At 36.4% G+C, this 17,415-nt stretch overlaps 1 protein-coding gene and 1 pseudogene across 10 annotated transcripts in view; both read right to left on the bottom strand.

Annotated features, from left to right (window-relative positions):
* The window catches only part of SENP7 (SUMO specific peptidase 7), a 187,914-nt gene that overhangs the window by 110,284 nt on the left and 60,215 nt on the right, over positions 1-17,415 (bottom strand). For all 10 annotated transcript variants that reach the window (XM_032150288.2, XM_032150292.1, XM_032150295.2 and 7 more), the window contains one exon: positions 15,390-15,487. In XM_032150288.2, coding sequence (XP_032006179.1) covers positions 15,390-15,487 — 98 coding nt within the window. The remainder of the gene's footprint in view (positions 1-15,389; positions 15,488-17,415) is intronic.
* On the bottom strand, positions 13,552-14,287 carry LOC116467003 (transcription factor BTF3-like; annotated as a pseudogene).

The following is a 17,415-nucleotide window of genomic DNA, read 5'->3' as shown; positions in this document are numbered from 1 at the left end:
AATTAAAAGGGGATTTTGTCTTGCACCTTAGGTACCAGCATGGCCACAGCAGGGTAGAGCACCAAAGAGGCTCTTGGGGTCCCTAATTCCAGGACGTGACCCTATGATGGCACTTTTGGACCTGACCTGGAGCAGAGGGGAGCTCGGTGCCCTAAAGGTTGAGTCCCAGGCCAGGCACCATTCACAACAAGCCAACTTAAGAGACTTCAGGCCTTAAGGGAAATCGTAGGTAGTCTGGCCATACTCCTTGTGGCCTGGAGTAGCAATGGCTATGGGGTGAGGCTCTTCTGCTTTTGGGAAAGGGAGGGAAGAGTAGAGAAGATTGCATCTTGTCCTTTGAGTGCCAGCTCAGCCACAATACAATAGAACACCAGGTAGACTTCTAAGGTTTTTGACTCTAGTCCCTGACTCCCAGACAGCACTTCTGGACTCACCAAAGGCTTGGGAGATCTTGCCATCCTGAAGGGAAGGACACGGACCTGGCTGGCTTTGCCACTTGCTGATCATAGAGCCCTGGACCCTTAAGCAAACATAGGCAGTAGCCAGGGAGTAGTGACAGCAGGCCTTGGGAGAGACCCAGGCTGTGCTGGCTTCAGGTCTGACCCAGCACAGTCACAATGCTGATGGCCACAGGGGTGCTTAAGTCACTTCACCCCCATCTTTAGATGGCTTGGAATAGAGACTGTATGTTTGAGAGAAAGTAAGGGAAAAGAACAAGAGTCTCTGCCTGGTAATCCAGAGAATTCTCCCAGTTCTTGTACAGACTATCAAGACAGTACCTCTATGAGTCTGTAAGAATCACAGCATTACTGAGTTGGGGCGCACCCTAAAGCTTAGAGCATAACACCCAGCTCCTTTCAAATATCTGAAAAGCCTTCCCAAAAAGGATGGCTACAAATAAGCATAGATAGAGAAGACTACAATAAAAACCTAACTCTTCAATGCCCAGACAATGAAGAACATCTACTAGCATCAACATCACCAAGGAAAATAATCACTGGAAGCTACAAAACTCACTGGTAATAAGTACATAGAAAAACGAAGAATATCATAACACTGTAACTGTGGTGTGTAAACTACTCTTATCCTACGTAGAAAGACTACACGATAAACCAACCAAAAATAATAACTATAAGAACTTTTCAAGAGAGTCAATACAATAAAGATATAAATAGAAGCAACAAAAAAGTTAAAAAGCAGGGAGACAAAGTTAAGGCTTAGAGTTTTTATTAATTTTCATTTGCTTGTTGTTTATGCAAATAGTATTGTTATCAGGTTAACATAAAGGGTAATAAGATAGTATCTGCAAGCCTCATGGTAACCTCAAACCAAAAAACATACAATGGATACACAAAAAATAAAAAGCATTAAACCAAATCATATTATCAGAGAAAATCACCTTCACTAGAGGAAGACAGGAAGGAAAAAAAAAAAAAAAGGAAAAAAAAAAAAACAAGAAAGAGAATACCACAAAACAATCAGAAAACAATTAACAAAATGGCAGGAAATGAGTTCTTACTTATCAATAATAACATTGAATATAAATGGACTAAACTCTCCAACTTAAAAACATCGACTGACTGAATGGATGAAAAACCCATTGATCTGTTGCCTACAAGAAACACACTTCACCTGTAAAGACACACATAAACTAAAAATAAAGGGATAGAAAAATGTACTCCATGCCAACGAAAACCAAAAAAGAACAGGAGTCACTATACTTCTATGAGACAAAACAGATCTCAAGACTAAAATGATAAGAAGAGACAAATGGGTCACTATATAATGATAAAGAGGTCAATTCAGTAAGAGGATATAACAATTTAAAATACATAGGCACCCAACCCTGGAGCACCCAGATATACCAAGGAAATAATATTAGAGCTAAAGTGAGAGATAGACCCCAATAAAATAATACCTGGAGACTTCAGCACCCCGCTTTCAGCACTGAACAGATCTTCCAGACAGAAAATCAACAAAGAAACATCAGACTTAATCCACACTATAGACCAAATGGATCTAATACATATTTACAGGCTATTTCATCCAAGAGCTGCAGAATACACATTCTTTTCCTCAGCACATAGATCATTCTTAAGGACAGACCATATGTTAGGTCAATAAACGAGTCTTAAAACTTTCCAAAAAACTGAAATAATATCAAGCATCTTCTCTGACTACAAAGGAAAATTAGAAATCAATAACAAGAGGAATTTTAGATACTATACAAATATATGGAAATAAAACCATATGTTCCTGAAGGGCCAATGGGCCAATGAAGACATTAAGAAAGAAAACTGAAAAATTTCTTGAAACAAATGATATTGGAAACACAATATAGAAAAACCTACAGGATACAGAAAAAGTAATATTCAGAGGAAAGTTTATAGCTTTAAGTGCATACATCAAAAAAGAGAAAAAACTTCAAGTAAACTATCTAATGATGTGCATCTTAAAAAACTAAAATAGCAAGAGCAAACCAAACCCAAAATTAGAAGAGAATAAAGAGAGAAAAAACAAATGAAATTGAAATTTTAAAAATACAAAAGATTAATGAAACAAAAAGTTGGTTTTTCCAAAAGTTAAAACAAAATTTACCAACCTTTAGCCAACCTAAGGAAAAACAAAGAGAAAATACAAACAAATAAAATCAGAAATTAAAAAGGAGGCATTACAACTGATACTACAGGAATTCAGAGGATCATTAGTGGCTACAATGAGCAATTATATGCCAATAAATTGGAAAATCTAGAAGAAATGGACAAATTCCTGGATACATACAATCTAACAAGATTGAACCAGGAAGAAATCCGAAATCTGAACAGACCAATAGCAAGCAATGAGATCAAAACTGTAATTAAAAGTCTCCCAGTAAAGGAAACCCTGGGACCCAGTGGGTTCACTGCTAAATTGTAACAAACATTCAAGTAAGAACAAATGCCAATCCTACTCAAACTATTCCGAAAAAGAGAGGAGGAGGGAATACTTCCAAACTCATTCTGCAAGTCCAGTATTACCCTAACACCAAAACCAAAGAAACACCAAAAAAAAGAAAACTACAGGCCAGTATCTCTGATGAACATTCATGTAAAAATCCTCAACAAAATACTAGCAAACCAAATTCAACAATACATTAGAAAGCTCATTCACCATAACCATGTGGGATTTATCCCTATGATGCAAAGATGGTTCAACATACAAAAATCAATCAACATGATTCATCATATCAACAGAATGAAGGATAAAAATCATATGGTCATTTCTGTTGACGCTGAAAAACCATTTGATAAAATTCAACAGTTCTTCATAATGAAAAAAACTGGGAATAAAAGGAACATGCCTCACATAATAAAAGCCATATATGACAGACCCACAGCTAGTATCATACTAAATAGGGAAACACTGAAAGCCTTTCCCTTAAGATCTAGAACACAACAAGGATGTCTACTGTCACCACTGTTATTTAACATAGTATTGGAAGTCCTAGCTAGAGCAATCAGATAACAGAAAGATATAAAGGACATCCAAATTGGAAAGGAAGAAGTCATATTACTCGTTTGCTGATGACATGATCCAATGTTTGGAAAAACCTACAGACTCCAGGAAAAAACTATTAGAACTGATAAACAAATTCAGTAAAGTTGCAGGATACAGTATCAACATAAAAAAATCAGCAGCATTTCTATATGCCAACAGTGAAAAACATGAAAAAAATTAAAAAGTAATCTCGTTTACAATAACAGCCACACATAAAATTACCTAGGAATTAACCAAAGAAGGAAAGATCTCTACAATAAAAACTATAAAACAATTATTAAGAAATATGATGAGAACACCAAAAAATGGAAAATTACTCCATATTCACGGATTGAAAGAATCAATTTGTTAAAATCTCCATACCACCCAAAGCAATCTACAGATTCAATGCGATCCCCATCAAAACACCAGTGACATTCTTCACAGAAATAGAAAAAATAATCCTAAAATTTATATGGAACCACAAAAGACCCAGAATAGGCAAAGCTATCCTGAGCAAAAAGAACAAAACTGGAAGAATCACATTACCTGACTTCATATTATACTACAGAGCTATACTAACCAAAACAGCATGGAAATGGCATAAAAACAAACACATAGACCAGTGGAACAAAATAGAGAACCCAGAAACAAACCCATACACCTACAGTGAACTCATTTTTCATACAGGTGCCAAGAACATACACTGAAGGAAAGACACCTCTTCATTAAGCGATCCTGGGAAAACTGAATATTGATAGGCGAAACAATAAACTAGACCCCTATATCTCTCGTCATATACACAAATCAAATTAAAATGGATTACAGACTGAAATCTAAAACCTCAAACTACGAAAATACTACAAGAAAACACGGGAAAATCTCCAGGACATTGGTCTGGGCTAATATTTCTTCAACAACACCCCACAAGCACAGACAACCAAAGCAAAAGTGGACAAATAAGATCACATCAAGTTAAAAAGCTTCTGTACATGAAAGGATACAATCAACGAAGTGAAGAGACAGCCCACAGAATGTGAGAAAATATTTGCAAACTACCCATCTGACAAGGGATCAATAACCAGAATATATAAGGAGTCCAAACAACCTACAGGAAAAAATCTAATAATGTGATCAAAAAATAGGCAAAAGATTTGAATAGGTATTTTTCCAAAAAAAAAAAGACATACAATTGGCAAACAGGCATATGAAAATGTGTTCAACATCACTGATCATCAGAGAAATGCAAATCAAAACTACAATGAGATATCATCTCACCCCAGTTAAAATGGCTTATAGCCAAAAAACAGGCAATAACAAATGCTGGCGAGGATGTGGAGAAAAGGGAACACCTGGCCGGGCGCGGTGGCTCACGCTTGTAATCCCAGCACTTTGGGAGGCCGAGGCGGGCGGATCACGAGGTCAGGAGATCGAGGCCATCCTGGCTAACACAGTGAAACCCCGTCTCTACTAAAAAAAATACAAAAAATTAGCCGGGCGTGGTGGCGGGCGCCTGTAGTCCCAGCTACTTGGAGAGGCTGAGGCAGGAGAATGGCGTGAACCCGGGAGGCGGAGCTTGCAGTGAGCCGAGATTGTGCCACTGCACTCCAGCCTGGGCGACAGAGCGAGACTCCGTCTCCAAAAAAAAAAAAAAAAAAAAAAAAAAGAAAAGGGAACACCTACACACTTTAGGCAGGAATGTAAATTAATATAACCACTATGGAAAACAGGTTGGAGGTTCCTTAAAAAACTGAAAATTGAACTACCATATGATCCAGCCATTCCACTGCTGGTTTACACCAGAAACAGGAAATCAGTAGATTTGGAAGTGATCTAAGTGCCCATTAATAGATGAATAAATAAATAAGATGTAGTACATTATATACAATGGAGTATATTCAGCCATAAAAGAAAATGAGATTCAATCATGTGCAACAACATAGATGGGATTAGAGATCATTACGTTAAGTAAAACAAGCCAGGCACGGAAAGACAAACATCACATGTTCTCACTTATTTGTGGGATCTAAAAATCAAAACAATTGAATTCATGGACCTAGAGAGTAGAAGGATGGTTACCAGAGGCTGGGAAGAGAACTAGTGGGCTGGGGGGCAGGTGGGGACAGTTAATGGCTATAATAAAAATAGAAAGAATGAATAAAACCTACTATTGATAGTACAATACAGTAATATAGTCAATATTACTTAATCATATATTTTTAAATACCTTAATGAATGTAATTGGATTGTTCGTAACTCAAAGGATAAATGCTTGAGGGGATGGATACCCCATTCTCCATGACGTGCCTATTTCACATTGCATGCCTATATATCAAAACATCTCATGTAGACCATAAATATATACACCTAATATGTACCCACAAAAAAAATTTTAAATGATTTTAAATTTTTAAAAAAGAATAAAAAATAAAATAGCTAGGCATGGTGGCATGTGCCTGTAGTCCTAGCTACTTGGGAGGCTGAGGTGGGAGGGCTTGAGCCCAGGAGGTTGAGGCTACAGTGAGCTATGTGATCATGCCACTGCACTCCAGCCTGGGCAACACAGCAAGACCCAGTCTCAAAAAAAGAAAAAATATCCTAAAACTCAACAATAAAAAACCAAAAAAAAACAATTTAAAAATAAGCATAGGGCTCATGTAGCCATTTCTCCAAAGAAGATATATGAATCTCTAATAAATACATAAAAAGATGCTTAGTATCATTTATAAATAGGAAAATGCAATTAAGACTACAATGAAATGCCACCTCATACCATTAGGATGGCTACTACAAATTTAAAAAAAAAAACAGAAAGTAACAAGTGTTGATGTGGATGTGAAGAAACTGGAAACTTATGCACTGCTAGCAGCAACATAAAATGAGGTACGGCCATTGCAGAAAATAATACAGCAGTTGTTCAAGAAATTAAAAATATAATTACTATAAGATCAAGCAATTCCACTTCTGGATATACACCCAAAAGAATTAAAAACAGGGAGCTGAGATATTTGTACACCCACGTTAATGATAGCTAAAATATTAAAGTAAACCAAGTGCCCACAGATGAATAAATACAGAAACAAAATGTGGCATATAAAGACAATGGAAAATTATTCACCTTTCAAAAGGAAGAAAATCTGGCATATTCTACAACATGAATGAACCTTGAGGACATTAAGCTAAGTGAAATTAGCCAGTCACAAGAAGACAAATACTATATGAGGTACTTTAAAAAGTTAAAATCATCAAAACAAACAGTAAACTGGTGGTGGTAAGGGGAATGGGGTGGAGGGAGAAATGGGAATTTATTTTTTTAATGGGTTTCAGTTTTACAAGATGGAAAATATTGTGGAGATTGATGATGGTGATGGCTGCACATTATGAATTTATTTAACAACATTAAACTATACAATTAAAAACGATTAAGATGGTAAAATTTATGTCAAGTGTATTCTACTATAATAAAAAAACTTTAGAGTCTTAAAAATCATTTAGTACACTTGTCCAAAAGCATAGAAATTTATATTTAAAACAGATATATGTTCTTCTATGTAAATCATACATAAATAAAGTTGGTTTCAACAAATGAGTAAATAGAAAACTTGAATTGTCCTATAAGCGTGTGACCAGATGGCTTCACTGATGAATTCAACTGAACATTTAAAAAAGAATGAGTATCAATTTCCCCAAAAACTCTTCCAGAAAACAATGAAGGAGAGAAAGTTTTCCAACTCATTCTATGATGGTATTAGCCTGATACCAAAACCAGAAAAAGACAGTACAAGAAAAAAAACCATATATGAATCTCTCTCTTGTCTACAAACATAAACATCCTCAACAAAACTGAATCAAGAAACATAAACATCCTCAAGAAAACATCTTCAAGAAAACTTAAAATAACATATTAAGAATATTATAAATCACATCAAAGAGATTTATCCCAGGGATGAAAAGTTACTTTAAAATATGAATATGAATTTGTCCAATAAATTTGATTAGTAAAATAAAGAATATAAATTACAGTATGAGAATGCAGGAAATTCAAACATGCATACATTATTTTGAAAGCCACTACCAAATTAAGAATAGGAAGGAAATTCTCCAACATGATAAAGTACATCTATGGAGGCCTGCCCAGCTCACCACCACCATCAGCACCCACACCCGCCACCCAGGTGCCTAAAGACAAGTGAGACCTGCCTACTCCAAACAGCACACAAGCATGTCATCCCAGAACCAAATAGTAACACTTCATTTGCTGCCACCAGTGCTTACCTGTACAGTAAGGGCCTGAGGACAAGCCTATGCCCATGCTGTCCAGAAGCATGAGTATTGGCCAGGCCCACTCATTGCCGCCAGTGCCCAACAGCACCAATAACTTGAAAAACAGCTGCCACCGCCCACCACTATGGCTACAGCCAACACCCATGCACACCACCTGGGGACCCAAGGACAGGTACACCCTGTCCCCTGCAAACAGTATCCACAGGCACTGTCCCAGGAAGAAAGAACAAGCCCACCCAATCTGCTGCCATCAGGACCTGCCTGCACAATACTGTGCCTAAAGACAGGGCTGCCCTGTCCACTGCCACTACCACAGCCCACACACACCATCAAGGGGCCTAAGTACTAGCCCACCCTACTCACCATTGCCAATGCCCAAGTACACCATCCAGTGACCTGAGAACCCACCCATTGTTTCCTGCCACCTACCTCGGCCACAGCCGGCACCAAACATGCTGACCGGGGACCCAAGAACTGACCTGCCTGGACCCTAACCACCACCCTAACCCATGTTACCACCAGGAATCCCAAGAACTGGCACAAATGGCTCATCCCTACCATGACTGATGCTCATACATGCCACCCAGGGGTCCAAAGACTAGCAAGCCTGGTGTACCTGTCCCCAGTAAAGCCTTGCCACAGTCTCCGTTAGAAACCACAGATTCACTTCCTGCTGACGAGTCTGAAAATTTTAAAAATAAATAAATAAATTGCATTATAAGACAATAAGGACCTTGCAGACACCAATATCACTGATTACGACGCAAAGAAATAACATGGAGATTATACCACTGCATCTACTCAGAATACAACCCTAACAAATATCATAGATACATCTACAGGAAAAAGTCTCTACCAGATGAAGTTAATCCGTAAAACTGAAAGAAACAACTGTCACACCAGATGCATGGATATCAACATAAGAACATAAGAAACATGACAAAGCAAGAAAGCATGACACCTCCAAAAAAATACAATAATTCTCCAGTAACGTAACACAGAGAAAAATACATGTATGAAATGCCTGAAAACAAACTCAAAATAATTAACTAAGGCAGCAATCCCCAACTTCTTGGCACCAGGCACCAGTTTCAGGGAAGACAATTTTTCCAAGGACCAGGGGATGGCAGGGGAGTATGGATTGTTTCAGGACAAAACTGTTCCATCTCAGATCATCAGGCATGAGATTCTCACAAGGAACATGCAGCCTAGGTCCCTTGCATGCACAGTTCACAATAGGGTTCATGCTCCTGTGACAATCTAATGCTCCCACAAATCTGACAGGAGGCAGAGCTCAGGCAGTAATGTTCACTCACCTGCCACTCACCCCCTGGCTCTGCGGCCTGGTTCCTAACAGGCCACGGACCAGTACCAGTCCATGGCCCCAGGGGTTGGGGATCCCAATCTAAGGAAACTCAAAAAGTTACAAGAGAACACAGAAAAACAATACAAAAAAAAATCAGAAAAGAAATTCAGGATATAAATGAGAAATCAACAAAGAGATAGGTCTCATTAAAAAGAACCAAACAAAAATCCTGGAATAGAAGAGTTCAATTAATGAAATAAAAAACACAATTAAGAACTTCAACAATAGACAAAGCAGAAGAAAAAAATTCTGAACTTGAAGACATTTCTTTTGAAATAAACCAGTCAGACAAAAAACAATAATTAATAAAGCCAACAGGACACATGTTACATTATAAAAAGACCAAATATTCAGATTTCAGTTGTTTCAGAGGAGAAGAGATGGGCAAAGACATAGAAAACCTATTTAACAAAATAATAGCTAAAATTTCCCAACTCTTATGAGAGATAATACACATCAAGATACAGTAAGTTCAAATTTTACCAAATGGATTCAATCCAAGACACTATACTTCTCCCAGACATTATGCTCAAACTGTCAAAAATCAAAGCCAAAGACAGAAATCTAAAAATAGCAAGAGAAGAGCATCAAGTCACATATAAGGGAATCTCCATCAGACTAACTAAATTTCTCAACAAAAACTTTCTAGGCCAGAAGAGAATGGGATGATATCTTCGAAGCACTGAAATAAAGAGCTACCAGCCAAGAATGATATATTCAGCAAAGCTATCCTTCAGAAATGAAGAATAAATAAAGTCTTTCTCAGACAAACAAAAACAGTAATTTATAACCGCTTGACTGATGCTATGAAAAATGCTTAAGGGAGTCATATATCTAGAAGCAAAAAGACAGTATCTACCATCATGAAAACACACAAAAGTATAAAACTAACTGGAAGAGCAGACACAAATGAGAGAGAGGAATCAGTCATTATCACTACAGAAAACCACCAAGACATAAGAGTAAACAAAATGTTGAATAGGAGTGGTGAGAGAGGGCAACCCTGTCTTGTGCCAGTTTTCAAAGGGAATGCTTCCAGTTTTTGCCCATTCAGTATGATATTGGCTGTGGGTTTGTCATAGATAGCTCTTATTATTTTGAGATACATCCCACCAATACCTAATTTATTGAGAGTTTTTAGCATGAAGAGTTGTTGAATTTTGTCAAAGGCCTTTTCTGCATCTATTGAGATAATCATGTGGTTTTTGTCTTTGGTTCTGTTTATATGCTGGATTACATTTATTGATTTGCGTATGTTGAACCAGCCTTGCATCCCAGGGATGAAGCCCACTTGATTATGGTGGATAAGCTTTTTGATGGGCTGCTGGATTTGGTTTGCCAGTATTTTATTGAGGATTTTTGCATCAATGTTCATCAAGGATATTGGTCTGAAATTCTCTTTTTTGGTTTTGTCTCTGCCAGGCTTTGGTATCAGGACGATGCTGGCCTCATAAAAATGTGTTAGGAAGGATTCCCTCTTTTTCTATCGATTGGAATAGTTTCAGAAGGAATGGTACCCGTTCCTCCTTGTACCTCTGGTAGAATTCAGCTGTGAATCCATCAGGTCCTGGACTCTTTTTGGTTGGTAAGCTATTGATTATTGCCACAATTTCAGAGCCTGTTATTGGTCTATTCAGAGATTCAACTTCTTCCTGGTTTAGTCTTGGGAGGGTGTATTTGTCGAGGAATTTATCCATTTCTTCTAGATTTTCTAGTTTATTTGCATAGAGGTGTTTGTAGTATTCTCTGATGGTAGATTGTATTTCTGTGGGATCGGTGGTGATATCCCCTTTTTCATTTTTTATTGCATCTATCTGATTCTTCTCTCTTTTCTTCATTAGTCTTGCTAGCAGTCTATCAATTTTGTTGATCTTTTCCAAAAACCAGCTCCTGGATTCATTAATTTTTTGAAGGGTTTTTTGTGTCTCTATTTCCTTCAGTTCTGCTCTGATTTTAGTTATTTCTAGCCTTCTGCTAGCTTTACCATTTGACCCAGCCATCCCATTACTGGGTATATACCCAAAGGACTATAAATCATGCTGCTATAAAGACACATGCACACGTATGTTTACTGCAGCACTATTCACAATAGCAAAGACTTGGAACCAAGCCAAATGTCCAACAACGATAGACTGGATTAAGAAAATGTGGCACATATACACCATGGAATACTATGCAGCCATAAAAAATGATGAGCTCATGTCCTTTGTAGGGACATGGATGAAACTGGAAACCATCATTCTCAGTAAACTATCGCAAGGACAAAAAAACCAAACACCGCATGTTCTCACTCATAGGTGGGAACTGAACAATGAGAACTCATGGACACAGGAAGGGGAACATCACACTCCGGGGACTGTTGTGGGGTGGGGGGAGGAGGGAGGGACAGCATTAGGAGATATACCTAATGCTAAATGACGAGTTAATGGGTGAAGCACAGCAACATGACACATGGATACATATGTAACGAACCTGCACGTTGTGCACATGTACCCTAAAACTTAAAGTATAATTAAAAAAAAAATTTAAGCCTGTTAATACTGAACTAGGTTTCCTAGAGATGCATTAATAACATTCCTCTCCATTATAGTAAGAAGGCCTAAATTTCCTCAACTATAAGGCCAATGCTACTTACATCTCACAGACTTATGAAAATTAAATAGGACAGTTCAGGCTTAGCCTAATGCTTAACATATAATAAGTACTCAACAGATATTAGCTGCCATAATTACAAATAGAGGGTTTTCAGTTCCAACCTGATATTCCTCATGTACTCTTATGACTGATATGCCAAATAATTAGTGGAGTAGGAAGAACAGCATAACTTGATTTAAAAAAAATTACACTACAAGACAACCAAATCTGTAGGTACAAATTATGTAAGCTCACTGATAATGAAAATGAGATCAAGCAAGGAATAAAGAATCCCATTAAAAGAGAAAAACCAAACTGGTTCTCTTCTAAAAATAATCTGCCCAAGAGAATTTTACAAAATTCTTGTGCTGTGAAGCAAATACATCATAATTTCCCATTCCTGTTGTTTTGAACCAAGGCATTTCTAATTCTGCCTACTAACTTAACAGTCATAATCCAGTTTCATCTAAACAACTCATCATGTTCTGTCCCACCTTAGTTTCCAGATAGTCTAGATATCCTAACCATCCCATTTTACCTACCTTTTAGAAGTAGAACATTCAGAAAAAGGTTAAGAATCAAAAGCTCCAGAACTTTCAGTAGAGAAAAACTAAAGTATAGACAAGATGCCTGCTCCTAGCTTAAGACAACCAGGATTTGGAAATGACTCAGGTCCTTTCTACCATACATCAGAGATACTTTTTAAATTCCACTTTTTAATATTCATACACATCCCCCGGAAATCTTTTATGAACATTTTAACATTGTGAATTTAAACTAATTATGCATTAATATAGATAATTAGTTATATATATATAAGACATATATGTGTCTTCGGTACAAAATTTTGAAATGATACAAAGCCCTCTAGATTTTAAAAATCTGTCAAAAATCACATTATATTATACAAAAATTGGCTGAGTAAACTATAAAACTAATTAATTACACTATTGCCTGTTGGCTACATCACTTTTATCAGTTTAAAAAATATATCATTTTCCTTTGTTAGGATCACGTCAACCACATTGTTCTTTTTGTTTATTAAAAAGATGGTGATTTGGGTCATTATTGTATTTTTAATTCTATTTCTACTGCTATTGAATTTTAAAACCTTTTTATTCTCTAACAATATCATTAAGTGTATATTAAATAGATGTTACAACGTTAATGCTGTGACCATGCCTGAAAATCACTAACTCTGGAACAGAAGTCAGATGTTGTAAATTCTATAAGGAAGGCCAATTATCTTTTTATGCTAGGCTGATAATTTAGCAGAAAATAAACTGAAAAAAAATTAGAGATAATGCCAGAAAAGTAAAAGGCAAAATTAAAGTAATAATATGTTGCAAAATTATTGATTGATATCCCAAAGAACCTGTGCCCACCACTTTACAAGCATTCTTATGGAAAAGTGAGATTTAAATAATGTAAGTATTTTTTACATTTTACTTTTATTAGTTTTTTGTAGAGATGGTGTTTCGCCATGTTGCCCAAGCTGTACTTGAACTCCTGCACTCAAGTGATCCACCTGCCTCGGTCTCCAAAAGTGCTGGGACTACAGGTGTGAGCCACCGTGCCCGGCCTGAATGATACAAGTTTTTTGTTTTGTTTTGTTTTTACTAGGCAAAGAACTTTATTAACCTTTGTTTCAAAGTTTATTCTCAGGCTTCTTCGGCTTAATTAGCTGCAAAGAATGAATTGTGTATAAGCAAAAACTGAAAAGAGCTGCAGTGTCCAAAGGGCTTGGGCTTAAAAATATTAGAGATCTGGATTTTATCAGATCCATAAACAAAAATTTCTTTAAAAGTAGTCATAATATAAAATAGCAGCTCCCAGTAACTTCTTCAAGTTTTATCTTCAGAAGTTGACTCAATTCAATTTGCCTCATTCTTGGAAGCCTCATCAAAATTCTCCACAAGATCAGGAACTTCATCATCATCATCCTCCCCAGTAGCAAGTGGTGCTTTTCCATCCACAGATTGTTTGGGCAAAGCTTGAGCCAGTCTGCTTAAACTAGTCAGACTGCACCAAGCTGGTTTAAGATGCCGGGTAGCATTTCTGTCAGCTGCTTTGTCTCGACATGGCCTGTAATGGTGAAAGTGTTTGCTGCCAGAGACGCCTGAACTTTAGGGTTGTTAAAGTGGATCACTGTTCCTTGGTTTGTAAACATATGCACCTCTTCAATACCAAAGATATTGTTTACCCGTAACTTCTTTAAGGAGAACTGAAGTTTTTTATCAGCTGCTGTGGCTGTTCTATGAACCACCTTCTTCCTTCTACGAGCAGTTCCTTTTCCACCAATGAGCACTTGTGCCTGCAGTTTGGCAAGTTTTTCCTGGTTCATGATTGTTTCTTTCATCCTATCAGAGCAGATAAAGGGCCATGCAGAGAACTAGGGTTGGTGCTCAGAGGGTCTCGGGTGGACCAGCTGAGATTAGGCGCACACATGCGGAGATGCAAGATGGCAGCTAAAGGGGAATGATATATGTTGTGAAGCATGCAAAGTCTTCAGGGTATATCTCCCATAAGATAAAACAACTTTGTATGTGCAAACCTTTCTGAAAATGTGGCTTGGTTTTTATTAATTAAAAATTATCATTCCTTTACTTCTAGCATTCCATCTCTCAAACCAAGTACAATTTTTCATGTAAATCTTTTTGAGAAACCAAGTCTGAAAACTGAGTGTGTGCTTGTTCTAAGGATGAAAGCATCATCACTGCATCAATAGACCTGCCTTATTCACCTTGACAATTTATCCATGGTATGGTAATAATGTCAAGAGGCTCATAAACTGCTATGGAGTCACTAATATGTGTTTATATTTCCTACACACAATTTACTTGAAAGGGGAGAATTAGACTAAGTAGTTTATAGAAGTACTTTGACATAAATTCAAGGACCCCAATGAGTCTTCTAAATTTGTGTGACTTTCCAATAATAATAATTTGCTATTGTCATTTCTTCATTCAATATGTTAAAAAGAAAATTCAATACTCTTTTTAAAATAACTTTCTAATCATTGATTTATGTCCTATTCTGAAATGTTCTAAATTATTTCTAGTAACAACTGTAATTTGAATCCTCCAGATATTTAATTCCCCTATGCAAATAATTTGTTAACACTATGACTATAGGAGGACCATAGTTGCTAAATGGAGCATTTTTGGCTGGCCCAAGTACAGAGGTGTTTACAACCAGTTGATTACAAGTTGCAGATGTCTGTTTCTGCTCCACTCCCACTGCTTCATTTGACTAGCCTTTAAAAAATAAAAAAGAAGAAGAAATGGAGCACCCTTTCTCACTGCTGATCGCAAACAATGACTCAATCATCATTATCAGTCTATGTATAACTCTTACATTATCAGCAAAAGCTTATCAAGATTTCCAAATGCACAAAAACAAGGGAGTTAAGATACTTAAAATCACAGAAAGTTAGAGGCTGAAAGAATCTTAGAGTCCACTGAATTCAAACCTTCTATTTTAAACGTGTGGTCATAATTGAGATCCAACAAGCTTAAATGAATCATTTATGGTCAACTTTATAGGATAAGCCCATACTATGTCACACACACACACATATCTTACTTACCTTTCTGGTGATGACTTGGAAGTAGCAGGACACCCTCGGATATGTTTTTTATTTTTATGGTCTAGAGAGATGACTTTATTCCTTAGGCTTCTTTCCCACTAGGAAAAAAATGAAATTTTAATAATAAACACATCAATATAACAAGAGGCATTTAAACTGTTCTTTTTTATTTGGAAATTTGTTATAAACGATCAAATACATAGTTCACAGAGAAAAATAATAAGTGCAATCTATGGAATATCTGGCTCTTTTGCTAATGCATAAATGTAAGTCCACCAAAAAATACTAGGAAGACATTTTAAAATACCAAGGTAATTTTAATAAAAAAATCAACACTTTGAGATTCCAAAGCTTAAATAGCTATTAAAATCTGGAATGTACTTAAAGGAAGTGACAAAAATTATTACACAGAAGGTTAAATAGGGCCTATGATTCTAAAGTAACTGTACCTATAACAATTGAAAGATATTAAAATTAGTTACCTAGGAACTGCCACATGGAAAATTTTAGGAAAGAGCCGGACACCTTATTGGTAGAGTTTAGATTAAATATGACTAGAATAAAAGGTTCAAATTAATTTATTTAATACACAGTGTTAGCCTAGGCAAATAAGTCATTTATATTCTCTATGCCTTAGTTTCTTTATCTGAAAAGGGATATAATAACAGTAGCTACCTCACAAAGATATACAATTATTACATCTATATTAAGTTTTGGTTTTACTTTCACATCACAGAACAGACATTTGTAATAAATTTACAAGACTGTCTTCATAAAAGAGATATTTGTACAGTCATATTTGTAGTCCATGATTCACAATAACCAAAAGAGGGAAGAATCCACCAAAAAGAAAATGTTAAGGTTGATCGACTAATTCAGAAAAGTTGCAGGATATAAGATCGAAAGGCCAAAATCAGTTGTATTTCTATTTAATGGCAATGAGAAATCTGAAAGAGAAATTAAGAAAAAAAATTCCACTTAAATAGCATATCAAAAAGAATAAAACACCCAATAATAAATTTAGTCAAGGCAATGTAAGACTTTTCTGCTGAAAATATCAAAACATGCTGTAAGAAATTAAAGAAACCCTAAATAAATGAAAAGACATCCCCTAATCGAGGACTGAAAGACTTTATTAACGATACATATCAACTATTTTGGTTAGCAGTTGGGCATTATTCCCCAAAATGACCTCCAGATTCCATTCACTCCCTTCCAAAATTCCAACAGCCTGTTTTGCAGAAATGGACAAACTGATCTGACGATTAATTACGAGAGGCTCAGAAGAACCAAAACAATCTTGAAGAAGGAGGGCAAAATTAGAGGACTCACATTTCAGTTTCAAAATTTACTATGAAGCTATAGTAATCAAAACAATGTTGGCAAAGGGTAAACATACAGATTTATGGGACAGAATTGAAAGTCTAGAAATAAACCCATATATCTAGGACCAATAATTGATTTTCAACAAGGATGCCAAAACCATTCATGGGAGAAAAATAAACTTTCAACAAATAATTCTAGAACAACTGAACCACCACATGCAAAAGTATGAACTTTGACCCTTGCCTCACACTATATTCAAAAATGAATTCAAATGGAAAGAAAACCTAAATTCAAATGGAGACAAGAGCTAAAATTATGAAGCTCTTAGAAAAAAACACAGCAGTACATTTTCATGACTTGTATTTGGCAATGACCTCACAGATATGACCAAAAAAACCACAAGTAACAAGAGAAAAATGATAAATTGGACATCAGCAAAATTTGAAACTTTTATTCATCAAAGTACACTACTGGAATAGTGAAAAGGCAACCAACCCACCAAATGGGAGGAAATATTTGCAAATAATATAACTGATAAAAGTATAGTATCCAGGTCAACCACAATGGCTCACACCTGTAATCCCAGCACTCTGGAAGGCCAAGGCAGGAGGATTGCTTGAGGCCAAGAGTTCCAGGTCAGCCTGGGCAACATAGCAAGACCCCATCTCTTAAAAGAAAAAAGGTATAGTATTCAAAATTT

This window comes from Hylobates moloch, unplaced genomic scaffold (genome assembly GCF_009828535.3).
Source record: "Hylobates moloch isolate HMO894 unplaced genomic scaffold, HMol_V3 SCAFFOLD_4, whole genome shotgun sequence".
NCBI lineage: Eukaryota > Metazoa > Chordata > Mammalia > Primates > Hylobatidae > Hylobates > Hylobates moloch.
This window is presented reverse-complemented; position numbering and strand designations above follow the sequence as displayed.